Here is a 16,796-nt window from a genome sequence, read left to right as displayed (position 1 = left end):
CTGCACGTGGAACCTGCATTTCTTCGCAGGAGACCGTGGCTCCACAGGTGTCCTGCCTGTCAGGGCAGAGGAACATACCACGGGGGGACTTCCAGCAAACGTGAGGAACAGCACGCTGGCGTGACTGGGGCAGAAAGCAGAGTGGTGTTTTCTTCTTTGGGGGCCTTTGATAGGGACCTGGGCAGGGTGTGGTGGGGGCCGGAGGTGCAGTGGCTTCTGCAGGAGGCTGGGGAGGCTCCCCGTGGTCTCAGAGGAGGTGGACCATCCCGTCCCACCTCACTCGCCCCCTTTACCCTTCTTTCCTTTATAAAATGTCTGCCCTTTCTGTTCCTCCCACCACAATTTCCCATCCACTTTTCCTTTCTCTCTGTTCAGGGCTCATGTACACCTGTGTGATTTTCCAGGGTGTCACGACAAGCCCTGATGACCCGCACCTGCCACCTGTGTGCTTTGTCCTCTCTACTTCACATGTGTGCATGCACACATCATGTGCATGCACATATCACATACACGCACACACATACATATACATGCACCACACACATAACATACACACACACCACACACACATACATACCACACATACCACACACACCACATACATATACATGGAACACACACCATGCACACCCACACCACAGGCACACACTCACACACACACACACTTTCTTCAGGAACCCCCCAGCCCTCCACCACGTGGCCTGAATGGAGCCCTCCTTGTCCACCTGTTTTGGGCTTGGTTCTGCTCCTTTTTCCTGAGTGGGGGATTTTGGAGGGCACTGCTCTTGGGCACTCAGTGTGGATTTGATGCTGTGGAAGGGGACAGGAGAGCTGGTGGGCCAAGCTGGGAGGGCAGTTACCATGGAGTGAGAGCCAAGGCCAGCCGGCAGAAGTCACCCACAAGAGGGTGAACGTTGGAAGTGGGGCCCAAGGAAATTACTGACATTTTACAGGGCAGAGGCATAGGGCTTTATCTCTTCCTCTTAGTCTCCCCAGGATGCTGTAATAGAATACCACAGACTGGGTGGTTTCAGCAGCAGAAGTGTGTTCCTCCCGTGCTGGAGGCTGGAAGTCCAAGATCAAGGCTCCAGCAGATTCGAGGTCGGCTGTGGACCCCTTCTTCATAGGCAGCGCGAGGGCGGGGGCTCTCTCTGGGGTCTTTTTTCTAAGAACACTAATTCTGTTCATGAGCCTCATCACTTCCCAAGGCCCCACCTCCATGCCATCACCTTGGGGGTTAGAATTTCCACACAGGAATTTGGGGCGGGGCATGGACATTCAGAACACAGCACTTTTATTATCCTGGGATGCAGGACATGTACAGTGATGTGTGGCGACAAAATGCATCCCAGCTGTGTTGAGGTAACTGTGTAATTGGCTGGAAAATTCTCAATCTGAAAAAATTCGAGTCATTCAGATTTAAAGTTGAAAACCTCCTAACAGGAAAGAGTTGGGACTCTGACCTCTAAAACCCTTCTAAATGTTAGTGTCCTCTGAGTTGAGATCTTTCCTGTGAAGCTGGAGGTACTTCAACACTCCACTGTTACTGGCCTTTCTAGAGCAAAAGCTATTTTACTGAAAAGAACTTTGGTATGCGGTACATGTCAGAACTGTCCACTCATCTGAAGTGAAGGAAGATCAGGCCCATAATGGGTGATTACTTCACAAGCAGACATTTCCTCAGTGTCAGCTATGTTTTCGGTGATGTATTCTGAGGAAAGGGGAGCGGTGACTCTGCAGTATTGAGCCAATGTGCCTTCATCTTCCCTGTCTCTTCACATCTGCTGATGGGAAAACCAAAGTTTGTGGAATCCCCAGTGCCATCTGGTTTTCCTCCCCTTTTCCTTTTCTGAACAATCACGTTCCAAGTTGAAGCAATCATAGCTGGGAAATTTTGTTACATTTTCCTCACTGTCTGTGGTTTTTTCCATTCGCTAATCAATTTGATTCTCCATATTTTATTCCTAAAATCATTTTATCTGGGCATGTGAAGTGGACGCTAGTACTTGAAGTCACTCTATTTAAATCTTGCCTGACTTTCTTAACTAGCTGTTCTGATTTCTGTCCTCGTCTAGAGACAATTGACCAGATGCCTTCCTATTGGATAAGGCCGTGAACCCAAAGGGAGGGGGAAATAGATGATAATTTAGGAACATGGGAGTTGGTATAAGCATCCGTTTCCTTTCCTGTCTCACTCATTTGCCTTTAGGAAGTTATATCGTTAATCCTAAATGTGTGTCTTCCCTGTGTTTAAAAGAAGAGTCCCCCAGCCTAGAGGCTGCTCATTCGCATTCTGGGTCACGTGTTCCCTTCCAAGGCTTCCCTGTTCTCCCTGCCACGTGGAGGGGGCGCAGGAGCCGCCTGCTGGGTGCGACGGGCCGGAAGTGGGTAGTGACAGGCCCGGAAGCGGGTAGTGACAGGCCCGGAAGTGGGTAGTCATTAAAAACTTGCCTTGCACGGAAGCTACTCAGTATGTGCCCTTCAAAATTGGATTTTTAAAGGAATCTGCTTCACCCAGTGACAGAGAAGAACACACATGTTCTTTTCCATCCTGTCCAATATTTTGTTCCTGATGTAGACCCCCCCCCGCCCCCGCACCGCCACTCCTCAGGGGCATCCTGTGCTTGATAGCGGGGTGTCAGCTCTGGAAGCATGTGGGTGATTTTACTGCAGAAGCACGTGGCTTGGCAGCTGCTCCGCGATGGTCCCGCCCAGCTGCGCTTCCTGAGTCCTGTAAGGTGCGAGTATGTCCCTGTGCATCCCTTTCCCACCTGTCACCGGGCACCTCTTGCCCAGCGAGGGTGACGTTCAAATGGGCACCTGAGGACTGTGTGTGCAGCGAGGTGTAGCTCCACCCAGGAGGGTGTATTTAGGGACCATAGGGACCAGGAAGGGCTCTGGGATCAGCCCCTCCACAGCGGGCCTCCCTGGAGACCCGAGACAGGGCTGCCTCCCTGTCCTTGCCTGATTTGTTATCCCAAAATTCTGGGCCTAACCCACGGCAGGATATTTATGTGGAATATCAAATAGTTGTTAAAAAGATGACTGCTTTCCCTGTTTCTTCACAGAACGTGCTGATTCTCCCTGTGGAGAACCAAGGGTGGGCACCTGTAGGTTTAGAATTCCCATGAGAGCTCAGTTTCCACCAAGTTGGCAATTGTATATTTGGGAATCAAGGGAAGGCCATTTCAGGGTGCTTGGCTGACTGGCCCTCTCTTGCCAAAGACAAATTGCCTCAGTGATGTGTCCGAGACCTCAGACCCTGGGAGTGGGAGGTCTGGGGGCGTGGGAACCAGCTGCCCCCAACCTGCCTCTTAGTGAAGCTTCTCTCTCTTTATGTCTCTCTGTCTCTGTCTCTTCGTTTCTCTCTCTCTCTCTCTGATTCTGTGTTTGTGTGTGTGTGTGTGTGTGTGTGTGTGTGTGTGTGTGTGTCTACCGTACCCATACTTGGTCATCTATCGCCCAATTGATATAACTCAAAAAAAAATTCCATATACGTGGGAAATGTCACATGTTTATATACTCTACAATCTATTTTTATTAGAAAGTTTATACCTCATAATTTACAAACTGTAACCCAGTTGTTCTGTTTCCACATCTTAGTTTCTAGCCAAAGATCTCAATATTTTAGTCTATTGATATTAAGTAGTTAAGAAAAAAAGGCAGGAAATGATACTGTAAGTTTAGTCTTTAAAACGTCTACAAACTAGGCATAGTGAAAATGGCATTAAATAAGATCTTACTGATAGAAATTTTTAAATAATTGGGCCACACCTTGGATTAAAATATATCTCCATATTATCGTTTGAAAACAGGCTTGCCAATTTTATGAACAGCATTGAGGTGAAGAGAGATTAGCAGCTCAGGGAAGACCATTTTTAAGTATTTATGAAGTAGCTATTTATTGTCTTAATTAAGCACCAGTATTTTGCATTGAGTTTGCAATTATATGCTTTTCTTATCTATTCAGTTTTAAAACCAAGATTTTAAGCAAAACACAGAAGAAAAAACTTCAAGATGTTGGCTTAATTTCTTTCTTTGGGTGACTGTATATGTTTTAAAGGAATTAATGGTGTTTACTTAAAAGAGATTAAAATTCAGTTATTTATTAATTCAGATTGATCTCACTACTGCTTTTTCAAATTAATGAGGTTAGGCTAATAGTGGGTTTTGTAAAACCTTCAGCTCTGCTGAGATTACCTTGTATTCCATGGACAAAGTTGGTTTGTCTAGTTTTAACCTGGCAATTGTATATCTGGGAGTCAAGGGAACTGTTCTTATCTCTTAGATTCCAAGTATGATTAATGGAGTATTGAAATTATTGCAGCATGCTGGGGGAAAATGTTATCAGTGATAAGATACAGACAAGTAACTTGCTTGGGGGTAAGGAAGTAATCTGGGGATTTCAGACCGGTGTATGTCGTTAGCTACTTCCAGGCTAACCATGGAGGAGTGTGGTGGCTTTACTAAGACCCAGGCTGACCTGACAGAATAAATAGAATGTTCTATGCTTGAACTGCCTGAATTCCAGAGATATTTATTAAGGAAAAAACACAAAACCTTGAGTATAAGATAAAGGGGGGAGTTTCTTGAAACTGTCATCTTTTTTAAATACTCAAGAAATTCCAATTTTCTTATGTCTGTCTTAGCCACAAAAACAGGAATGAGATACTTCCTGGGTCATGACTTGTGGGAACACTAGCAGTGTGGCCTTTTCATTCTCTTTTAAAACATTCTGTGGCTTCAGAGGAAATGCAGCTGGCTTGTTGGACATAGAAATCGTGAGAATAAACACAAAATATTTATGTGTTTAAAAAGCAGTAAAGTCAGACCAGTTTCTTTCAGAACCATTTGTGCAGCATTTAACTGAATACTTGAGCACGTTTGATTTTTAAAATAATGCTGCCAGGTAAGCTAGGCAGGTGGAGTCATCCCTGACTTACAGATGATGGCAAAGCTGATTTTCAGAGCGTCCCAGGGGTTGGCGCTGGAGCCAGCACCAGAATTCCAGGCTTAGGTTCTTTGCCCATCCATGCAGTGACTGAAGAGAGAGCATGGAAAGCAGGGCGCCCGGAGCTCCACGTGCTCACCCGGAGTGCAGGTGCTTGTTTTTGCAGTCATTTGAAATTAAGATTCCTAAATCTGCACCCTCTTGTAGATTTATATCATTTTCTTGGGATCTTTCCTGAGTCACTCATGAAAATACTTTATTTTTGTTTATTTATTTATTTATTTTTTGAGATGGAGTCTGCCCTGTCACCCAGGCTGGAGTGCAATGGCATGATCTCGGCTCACTGCAACCTCTGCTTCCTGGGTTCAAGCGATTCTCCTGTCTCAGCCTCCCAAGTAGCTGAGATTACAGGCGTGTGCCACCACGCTGGGCTAATTTTTGTATTTTTAGTGGAGACAAGTTTCACCATGTTGGCCAGGCTGGTCTTGAACTCCTGACCTCAGGTGATCCACCCGCCTTGGCCTCCCAAAGTGCTGGGATTATAGGCGTGAGCCACCGCACCCGGCCCAGTCGTGAAAATATTAATTGAGTACCTACCCTGTGCCATCTGTTCGAAGTGCTGGGGGAGGGAACGAGAGGGAATGCCAGTCACTGCCTGCTGGGTTCCAGCATCTCCTGGAGGTGCTATGTACGCGGCTCTGCACACCCTGGCAAGGGAACCGCAGGGACTACGGAACCACTCAGAGGATGGGGACCCTGGATGTCCCCTGGCAGGGCACCTGTAAAACCCAATTTTGATAAATAATTATATCTAACACATTTTTAAGGAAAAAAAAAAGAAAGGTTTTTCTTAATTGCCAACGAGCAATTCTCTCAAGGTTTAAACCTGAAGACTGTCTTGCATGCTTTTGTATTATTAACTATAATTCTTATCTTCAGAGTATTTCATCTGCAATTTTCAAGTTTACTTTTATCACAGACCAAAAAAAGAAAAAAAAAATCCATCACCTACCTTGTGGTGTTTCCTGCCTTTGCTGTGTCCTCGTTTTGTTCCACAACGCTGCCCCACACCCACATACGTTATTAAGTTCACGTTAATAACATCCTCGGCTGTTTAGGTACTTAGGCACTAATTGGCATTTTTCAACATTTCTGTTAATGTAGAACACGTCTTTCGAACCCTCAGGGGCCTTGCTTTGGAGCTAATGAAAATAAAGCAAAGTGTCTTTATAAGAAAAAAAATTAGGTCAGGAGCGTTGGCTCACACCTGTAATACCAGCACTTTGGGAGGCCGAGGCTGGCGGATTACCTGAGATCAGGAGTTCAAGACCAGCCTGACCAACATGGTGAAACCTTGTCTCTACTACAAATACAAAAATTAGCCAGGCATGATGGTGCACGTCTGTAATCCCAGCTACTTGGGAGGCCAAGGCGCAAGAATCGCTTGAACCTGGGAGGTGGAGGTTACAGTGAGCCAAGATCATGCCACTGTACTCCAGCTTGGGTGACAGAGCAAGACTCCATCTCAAAAACATATATATTTTTTTCTTATACAAACTCAGAAGAGAGCTAACCTCTTATTGATATTTTGTTATCAATTACTTATGTTCCTGCAGTCTTTCTTCTTCCCCCAAATCTTTAACTAAGTCATGACCTAGAATTGTGATAAATTTCATGGAACTTCAAAAAAAAAAGACGGTTGTGCTGGTGAGCAGAGGCGTGATTTCATGTGCAGACTCTCAGCACCTCCTAAGTGTGATCATTCCTGCAATGGCTGGAGCTCAAGTTGGAAGCATTCATTTATGCCATGTCCATTTCTAGGTCTTTGAGGATAGTGTTCCATATATAATTTTTTTAATGGAGTAAGTAAAAACCAAAACCAAAAGTTAACCAAAGTGTTGGCAGTGGTGACTGGGCATTTCAGCCCCTGCCCTGGGTTAGGGCTCTCTTGAGGGACATTCCTCAGTTGGCTTCCCAACTCTTGGCAGGTCAGTACCAAGCCTCTAAAGTCTACACAGAGGCTGCCTCTTGCTTGGTGTGTCCTGCCATCCTTGGGGTATCACCCAGGCAGGAACCCCCAGAGAGCTCTGTGCAACTTATTTGGAGGATGGTTTTGCTACCACTGGGCTCTTTCCAGCTTTGTCATATTAGATAAAGGCCTCCTGCTGTGCCAACACCTAGCTTCAGTGGCTGATTTTGGCCTCTGATTGCTGCAGTGTGCAACATGCACAACCATCCACACCGTCCATAGCTGCAGCAAGTGAGGTTCCAAGCCTGTAGCATAACACTTGTTTTCTGTACTGTTTTTCTCGTTTTAAAGATATTTTTAAAAATATATATTTGAGAAACAGAATGTTAGGTAGTAGGTTTAGGTAGAGGCATCTGTGATTTTGGTTTTAATGAGTGTTCATGCTGATAGGTTAAGCAAAGGAGAGAATGTTATCATCTTTTTTGGGATCCAAAAAACTGGATAGATTTTTTTTTTCTTTTAGAATTGGCAAAACTCAGGAGAATGGACTAAATTACCTTAATGCATAAGTTTTCTATAAACTTATAGTGGAAGAAGACCAAAGAAGAACCTTCACATAAGTTTTACTGGCAGTGGGATGTTAAGCAGTGGTTTCTTAGAGACCTCCCTGTGATTACATTTGTATCTATTTTATGCATGTTTTGTAGAATTTAATTTTTTCAGTATTTTCTATTTCCATACAGCTATTTTAAAAATTGAATTTGCTATTTTTTCTGTATTGTCATTAGATTCAAATACTCTCCCAATTTATAAAATGGATGTGAAAATGCTATCCAGAAAATATCCATCATTCTCATTATTTATAGGCTGGCCGCATTTACCTGTAATGCAATAGCCTCGATATTCAGGTTACTAGTTTTTATATTTAATTTTAATTAAATTTTGAATCCTAATTAAAAATATTTACCATAGAGTTCTTTTAGGCCATATCAAAGTGATTTCTCTCACTCCGCCCACAGAATGTGTTCAATGGCACTGAATATTTAATATTTTAATAGTAATATATTACTACAATGAATATTTAGGAAAAAGGCTTAATTCTTTAAGGTCCACCAGGGAGGTTTAGTTTATTTGGGGGAAAATGTATAGTCCCAGAGCTCCCTCTAGTGGCGAGCAGCTGCAGCCCACGGAGACTCCTCACCCAAGCCCTGATTGAGGCCGTTGGTTCCTCCACCGGGGCCTGTCACGGGCTGGATCCACTGTCTGCCAGAGTTTGGGTTTTCTCCAGATCATTCAGTGTCTGAGTACTTCTTCAACAAGGGGGTGCTTGGCTGAGATCCCATGGGTGTGTCTGAGGTGCCAGGGCCCGCCGGGGAGGGTGTGAATGTGCCTGTTTCACATGGAGGCAGCGCTCTCGAATGTGCTGAGGGGTGCCAGGGCCCTGGGGTGCTGCTGTGTGGGTCGCAGGTGCCTGGAGGTGGATGAAGGGTGGGTGTCTACGGACGCCCCGACCAGGAGCTTGGCCCTTCACATGGGCATTTGAATGTGTTGTTGATGGAGCCCGGAGCCAGGAAAATACAAGTGTTTCCAGAGAACGCACTGTCTGCTGGTGTGGTTTGATGCGAAAACGGAATTAAGCTGTTGATGACAGACGCGCTGCCTGAGCGCAGGTATACATGGAATCTGACTGAGCAGGTTCACAAGCCTTTGGAAAAAGATCATCATCATATTTTCTTCCTTTCCAACGTGGAAATCTGACTGCTCTGGGAGACTGACTTAAAATGGTTCTGTTTAACAATATTTGAAACGGAGTACTGCTTTGGAGTAAGAATTAATGAGAGCCTTTTGGACTGTTTTTTCTGAAAAAAGATAAGAAAAAACTCTTGAAGATAATAGTTGTCTCTGGAGACCTTTGCTGCTGCTCACAGCTTTACTGTGTGCTTCCATGAGTGAGTCTCGGCTTTCATCATGGACAAATGTTTGGAACTTTGGTAAGATTTAAAGACCTTTGGAAATTTTTAAGATGTTTTTTTGGCTGCCAGTAATTTATCAGCACTCAGTTCTCCTAGAACATTTTTACTGGATCGGGGACGTCAGATGGTTTGTTTGCTTTTGGATGGCTTTTGGGGAAGTTTTAAATTGTTTATAAGAAGACCATACTGAGGGCCCCCTTGAGTTATTCTTGTGTTGAATGATAGTTCTTTAGAAAGTATTTTCTGAAGGACTCTTTTTAATTCATTTTTTTCTTTTAAGCTGATGTGCAAAGTGGATTTTCATGGATCAGAAAATATCTATGGTTTTATTTCTTTGTAAATGTGGATCTATCAGAAATATTCACTGTGCGTCTCCTTTGTAACCATTGCCTTCTAGCTTTGGATTACATATGACTTGAGTGTTCGTTCAGCTCTGTCAGTCAACTTCATAGTGAATGTTAAAATTCATATTAGAATACTTGAGCCTAGAATTGTGCCAGAATTCATCATGGGCTCAGATAATGTTTCAGCATCAGGATTTGTCCAACAGAAATCTCTCCTTGAACATGGACACCTGCAGACAATTCTGCGTTGAATGCTATAGCAGCAGGCAGGCTTTCGCTGAGCACAGGGTGGACCTTCTTCATCACATGGACCTTATCGTGAGGGCTTGGGATTTTCCACTCAAGAATCCTGGGGCCAGAAGTCCAGTATAAAAGTTATAGTCCAGGCTTGGCCATACGGAGGAAGGCATTTTCACTTCTAGTTTATCCAGCCCAGCTCCCACCCCTCAGACCCCAGCCACTGTTCTTTCGGCCAGGAGACTCCAGCACTGAGTTCTCTCCCATTCTTCACACAGATTTGCTCATCTCCATCATCGGCAGCCTTGGGAGTAGTCAGAACCAAGCTAATGATAGTCAGAAGGAGGACGGTGGAGGCCCATGAAATGAGGAACTTGCCCAAACAACCCCACGTGCTTTAGAAGACACAGGACAAGTCTCGAAGTCTCCTAGAAATAGAACAGCTCTCATGATATCTGAAAGTCATGGATTTTGAAAGATCAAAATTCAAAAGATAAAAACTTTGAATTTTGATCTTTTCCTGGGCTAGCGTTGTGCGATAGGCAACTCTCGCAATGCCAGTCAGGGGCCACGAGCCGTTCTGGTTTTCACTTTTGATACAGAATTCGATAAATTACACAAGATATTAAACACTTTATTATAAAACAGGCTTTGTGTTAGACCATTTTGCCTAACGTAGGCCAGTGTTTAAGTTTTCTGAGCATGTTTAAGGATGGCTAGGCTAAGCTACGATGTTGGGTAGGTTAGGTGTATTAAATGTGTTTTTGAGTTAAAAATATTTTCTATTGGGCTGGGTGCAGTAGCTCACGCCTGTAATTCCAGCACTTTAGGAGGACAAGGCGGACAGATCACATGAGGTTAGGAGTTCAAGACCAGCCTGGCCAACATGGCGAAACCCCGTCTCTACTAAAAATACAAAAATTAGCGGGGCATGGTGGCACACTACTATAATCCCAGCTACTGGGGAGGCTGAGGTTGCAGTGAGCCAAGATAGTAACACTGCAATCCAGCCTCAGTGACAGAGTGAGACCCTGCCTCAAATATATATATATATATATGTATATGTATGTATGTGTGTGTGTATATATATATATATACATATATATATACACACATATATATATATATTTTCAACTTAGAATGGGCTTATTGGGACATACCCCATCATAAGCTGAGGTGCGTCTGTATGTGCTGCTCAAGCTCTTGCGTATACCCACATAGTTGATGGAGGGCCACTGCACCCATTTCCTGATATTCACTGTCTCAAGCTAGACGTCTGGGCTGGAGGGAGAAAATGAGAATTTCGGGAAGAAGATACAGATTTGCAGCCACGCTTTTTATGCATGATTGGTTTAATCTTTGCTGCTTTAATGTTAAATATTTAAATGCAAGAAATAATAGTAATGATAAATGTAGCTGCTAAGTGCAACAATCCACACTGTTAAATTTCATTCACATACTTCTAGTGAACACATAGACATCCTTTTAAGAGTTCAGTTGTATGTCTCATAGAGCAAAGGAGAGTGAGCACTCACGCCTTCCTCTTAGGGAAAGCAGACCCTCTAGGGGTTCTCCTTGCATCTGTCCCCCCTCAAACTGTGGTGGCAGTATTCCTGCCCTAACGTCAAGCCTCATGGTGTGGAGGGAGCTCCCGGCGGGGCCTCGCCGCAGAGTTTTCCATGACCCCGCGCCACCCACCGCAGCCTTCCCACCCCTTTCCCAGCGGCGGCATTCAGGAAATGGTCCTGCAGATGTCTCTTCTGATGTCTCTTCTGATGGTGGTTGGGCTCAAGGAGTTGGCCTTGTGGAATTTCGGAAAGAGTTCTGCAGTCACCCACTGACTGTGACCCATCCTTGACATCATTTCCCTTTCACTGGATACTTGGTGAGCTCTGGCTTCAAATGTGAGGGTTTTCATTCCCTGAATGATTTGCAGTCTTGCTCGTAAATGGAAATCTCGAGGCGCTAGATGACAGAAAGCAGCAGCAGGGCCATCGTGGTCCCGAGCGCAGCTTGCCCTGCACCTCTCAGCCACTGCTGCGGACTCCAGCCAGCCTGGAATGGTGCCCAGAATGCTTGGACTGCAAAGGCGATGGGGGTCCTGTCCTGCCCAGTAACCTTTCACTACCTTTTAAAGTTTTTAGGATTCGTATGTGGAATCCTACCTCATGCTGAGCGTCATGTTATGCAATTGGCTAGTTCAGCATCCCATGACATTTTATTGAATTCAAACACCATGAATGAATAAAACAATTTCATTGCCTGTGAAGAAGTTACAGGGTTGAGGTGGAGAAGGAATTGCAGTTTCCCTGATAAGCATTGCTTGTTTCCCTTGGATGCACCCAGCACATGGAGGCTGCCATACCCAGTACACTCAGTGCTCAGTACCAGACCCGGTACCTGTACTCAGTCCGTGCGTAGAGGAAGCCCCCGAGAGCTGGCAGCATCTCTGTGTGTGCTTCAGTCCATTGTGAAGATCCGTGATCCTAATATTTCAAATTGGAAAAATCCATTACAAATTTGATTTAAAGATACGGATTCCATGTCAGCCACTGAAACAGGTGTCATAGGGCCTTTGACAATAAGAATTTTGATGACTGCTTATTCTAGGTATATTTTGTGTTAACATCAGTTTTTGTTGTTGGTAATTATATTTCCCCCCCACATTTAGAAGCTTCATGCTATTTTAACTTCAGCTGTCCTGGGTATTTGATTTGTATTTGAATTTCTGACTTAGCTATGACGGAAGCTTATTTGAGTATTTGCTTTCCTGAATCATGAACTTGTTTCTACAAGCATTGGAAGAGGAAGGGAAATAATTGGGTATTATAAAATGACTTTCTATCCACGCATTTTAAGGATTTTTTAAAAAGTATATGCTTGCTTTAGATAATGCATTAAGCAAGAATTTTAAGTTGCTCCATGCATGAAACCCTATTTCATGCCTAATTTACAACGCCTAATTTTGGTGCTAAGATTATTCTCCATGTTGTATTCTTTCATCTTTATAGACAATGGCACTTTGTTCTCCCTCCACAAATTCTGAATTTCATCATTTGAGGATACAGCAGTAATCGTCTCCGGTTTTGGTATATGATTTTCCTTTTTTGTTCAGTGCTCTACATTGCACTGATATTCAGGAATGAGAGCACAAGGTTCAGTTGCATGAAAACTTTCTGTGTAGTATTTTTCAAGTTTCTCGTTTCTTTCTTCCATTTTAAATAGTCTTTGCTGTGACAGACAATGGTTGTGGTTTTCATTTTTGCCTGACATGAAGTCTGTGGCCGCCATGGATTTTTGGACCTTGCCTTGAGCACACCATGGGAAACAGATGATCGAGGGTCCTGTTGCTCCCTGACTCTAACTGTGCACATTCTGCCTTGAGCTCCAGTGGAAGGGGGGGGTCACTGTGGTCACGGTAGTAGCATTGCCAGTTGCAGCTGCAAAGTCTGGCTTGGACACTGCTAGCTCCAATAACCTTTGCACAACATGTCCAGCTCTTTGCTCTTCTTATAATCCTGGTGGAAATGTGCTAAAATCTTGGAGGAATAATTTGGCCCCATACTGCATGCTGGTCGCCAGCTAACTGTATAGCTGTGTAAGTGCTTATTCTGTCCGTTTGCTCTGCTCTGGTTCCCATAATAACCTTGGACAGGGTACAGAGTATTAGATTATTCGTGTGCACTTTTATCTGGACAAAAGATTAAGAACATTAAAAAAATATGTGGGGAATGGCAAGAACCATGTCCATGGAGGAGTCACTTCCTTCTTAGCTCCTTCATTTCAAAGCTCTGGGGATACACAGATTGCTTAAACTTTCTGGTGACATTTGGGAAAGAATGTGTTCTTGCGGTAAAAGCAAGGTCTGGGAATTTGGATTTCTGTGTTCTGTTCCCAGCAGCACGAGGGGTCACCCAGTGACGTACGACAAGTCAGTTAAGCATCGGAATCTTAATTTCCCTATCTGTGAAATGGACACAGAAGGGTCGGTACCTTGGGCCAGCATGAAGTTGGTGAATTGTTTGATGTTCTGCTGGGAACCGGCTTGCTCTAGTGACCCAGAAAAAACAGGGACTGTGGTGGAGGCTGACCTCATTTCTATTTCTGGCTGTAGTGCTGACTCAGTGAGAAACTTGTAGAAATCAGTTAATCTGGCTCTGGTCCTCAGTGCATTCCATGGTTAAATTGAGAATTATAAAATCTTATCATCACTGGTCTCATGGCGATACTGCCCATATTAATTAAGTACTAAAAATACTCCACCAAATGTATTAGAAAGCTTCTGCATGGACCTGCCTTTCTCATTTCCTTCCTGTCTGATGTTGGGTTACTTGGGGCTATGCAAGTCCATATTTATTTATTTATTTTAGCCGCTGTTTGGAGTTCAGTCCTATTCTGGTTTGAGCAGACTTTTCCTATATCCGAAAACTGGGTGCCCCAGATTGGTGACCTTGTGCACCGTAACTCCTTACAGCAGGATTTTCTGCCATTGTGTCCTGGGGCCATCACTGCAGGGTGTATTTAAGGAGCTCTTCATTTGAGCAAGTCCTGGTCTGGGAATGTTTTTCCTTCCTCACTGTCACAGGCCTCAGGGAGAAGGAGCCAGCCTTCCCTGTCAAACCTTGGGATCAGGGCCCTCGTGGAGTCATGTCTGTGCTTCTGGCCGACTCCCTGGATGCTGCTGGCCTGAAGGGGCAGTGCCACAGTATGGGGCTTGAGGTTCTTTAATCCATTTACTGTTTGATTCAATTCTCTAGGGTTTGAAACAATCTCTCCCATATTTATCCACATACTGTGTCTAGACTCCTGACATATCCTTTCAATGAAACACAGCTCTATGGAGGTGTGGCGGCTGAGTCCCAGGTTCATAACGTCCTTCCTGCGTTTGTAAAAATGGAGCAGGCAGTTAACTCACCAGTTAAGTGCCAGGACTGGCTGAGTGGTTTGGAAAGAAGGACGACTTTGGATGTTTATGTTATGTGGTGTGTAGCTTGTCGGTTGATTTTTACTTTCAACTAATGCAACTTTGAGAAAGGCACTGAACACTAAGTAATCCTGCCTGTGATCTCCAAACTGTCTGCCTTATGTTTTTAAATCAGCTAACAATGGTTACTGAATCTACCCAATTCGTATGGTAAGGCTGCACTGAAGTCCACATGCTGTAAAGTAAATAGGTTTTCTTGATTTCTTACAATGGTTATGGGTTGTTGTTGTTTTTTTTTTTTTTTTTTTGAGACAGAGTCTCACTCTGTCTCCCAGGCTAGAGTGCAGTGGCATGATCTTGGCTCTCTGCAACCTCTGCCTCCCAGGTTCAAGTGACTCTCCAGCCTCAGCCTCCTGAGTAACTGAGATTACAGGCGTGCACCACTACACCCAACTAATTTTTGCATTTTTTAGTAGAGAAAGAGTTTTGCCATGTTGGCCAGGCTGGTCTCGAACTCCTGACCTCTGGTGATCTGCCCGCCTCTGTCTCCCAAAGTGCTGGGATTACAGGCATGAGCCACCGCACCCAGCCCAAAAAATACTCTTGAAAGACATTTCTCATTAAAGCCCACCATCACCCCATGATGGCCCAAGGGAGGCTAAGCATCTTGCATGAGGTTCACACTGTGGACTCTGCCCACCCACATCTCCTAATGGTCTCTAAAGAGGAAGACGTCTTGGGGGCTCCATCACAGAATCTCAGCACTGAGACTGTTGCTAACAAGAGAGTTCCATTGATCGAGCGAAATTATAACCAGTTCAGTGAAAAACACCTCGCTATTTGTTACTCTATTTACCCAAGAAATTATTTGGCATTTAGTACATATAAAGGATTGTGCTAGGAATGAGATATAAATATTTCCTGCCCTCAAGAGTTTAAAACACAGTAGAGCAAAACCACCTGAAGTAGTCGTTGCTATCTGTTTCCAGACACTCACTGTGGACTTGCGCAAGGCTGGATGATACTTAGATTTATTATGGGAAGTGGCTCATAGGATTATAGAGGCTGAGGAGTTCCATGATCTGCCGCCTGCAAGCCTGGGAACTCAGGACTCCTGAAGTGTAACTGGGTCCAAGGCCAGCGGCTGGAGAGCCCAAGGGGCTAGTGGTGCAAGTCCCTGAATCTGAAGGCCAGAGAACCCAGAGTTCTGACGTCCAAGGGCAGGAGAAGATGGGTGCCCAGCTCCAGAAGAGAGAGAATTGCCCTCTCTTCTGCCTTTTTGTTCTATCCGGGCCTCAACTAACAATGGCACCTGCTCACCCTGGGTGAGGGCAGATCTTCCTTACTGTCCATGTATTCAAATGCCAATCTCTTCCAGAAACACACCCTCAAAAACACATCCAGAAGTCATGCTATACCAGCTCTCTGATTATCCTGTGACCCAGTCAACTTGGCACCTAAAATTAGGCATCACGGGCCAGGCGTGGTAGCCCATGCCTGTAATCCCAGCACTTTTGGTGGCCGAGGTGGGTGGATCACCTGAGATCAGAAGTTCGAGACCAGCCTGGCCAACGTGGTGAAACCCTGCCTCTACTAAAAATACAAAAATTAGCCAGCGTGGTGGCGCACGCCTGTAATCCCAGCTACCCGGGAGGCTGAGGCAGGAGAATCCCTTGACTCAGGCGGTGGACTTTGCAGTGAGCCGAGATCGTGCATGCACTCCAGGCTGGGCAACAGAATGAGACTCCATCTCAAAAAAAAAAATATATATATAGCCATCACAGTTGGTCACCAGTTCCTTCCTCTGTTCTTTACTGCTGCCTTTTGCCTGACTGATGTTCCTCTTCTGTAGGGTGAAAGAGGCCTCCCGGGGTTACAAGGTGTCATTGGGTTTCCTGGAATGCAAGGACCTGAGGGGCCACAGGGACCACCAGGACAAAAGGTAAGCACGGCTGTGGGATTGGGGGTGGGTGGATGTAAGATTGCCCGCATTCTTGAGATAGCGGTGATCAACGACAATGGCATTTCTCTTCTGTTCCAGGGTGATACTGGAGAACCAGGACTACCTGGAACAAAAGGGACAAGAGTGAGTACAGTTGCTACTCACAATCGATGATTCCATGCGTGGGACGGGCCCCTTCCAGAGCCGGGCACCTTTTCCCTCCTTTCTCCTTGCCCTCATCCTCCAACTCCTCTCCCAGCTACTCACAATCGATGATTCCATGCGTGGGACGGGCCGCTTCCAGAGCCGGGCACCTTTTCCCTGCTTTCTCCTTGCCCTCATCCTCCATCTCCTCTCCCAGCTCACACAGCACGGGCAGGCAGGCGCGAGGCAGGCAGTGAGGAGCAGCCCATGACTCCCTGAGCCCCAGTCCTTCCCATGGGGACTGTGCACAGG

At 45.1% G+C, this 16,796-nt stretch overlaps 1 protein-coding gene across 3 annotated transcripts in view; it reads left to right on the top strand.

Moving 5' to 3' along the window:
• The window catches only part of COL4A1 (collagen type IV alpha 1 chain), a 157,948-nt gene that overhangs the window by 76,263 nt on the left and 64,889 nt on the right, over positions 1-16,796 (top strand). For all 3 annotated transcript variants that reach the window (XM_003832082.6, XM_034936976.3, XM_034936977.3), the window contains exons 3-4: positions 16,251-16,340; positions 16,440-16,484. In XM_003832082.6, the coding sequence (XP_003832130.1) occupies positions 16,251-16,340; positions 16,440-16,484 (135 nt within the window). The remainder of the gene's footprint in view (positions 1-16,250; positions 16,341-16,439; positions 16,485-16,796) is intronic.

Source organism: Pan paniscus, chromosome 14 (genome assembly GCF_029289425.2).
Source record: "Pan paniscus chromosome 14, NHGRI_mPanPan1-v2.0_pri, whole genome shotgun sequence".
Classification (NCBI taxonomy): Eukaryota; Metazoa; Chordata; class Mammalia; order Primates; family Hominidae; genus Pan; species Pan paniscus.
The sequence above is the reverse complement of the archived record's forward strand: the minus strand, read 5'-3'. Positions and strand labels throughout refer to the sequence as shown.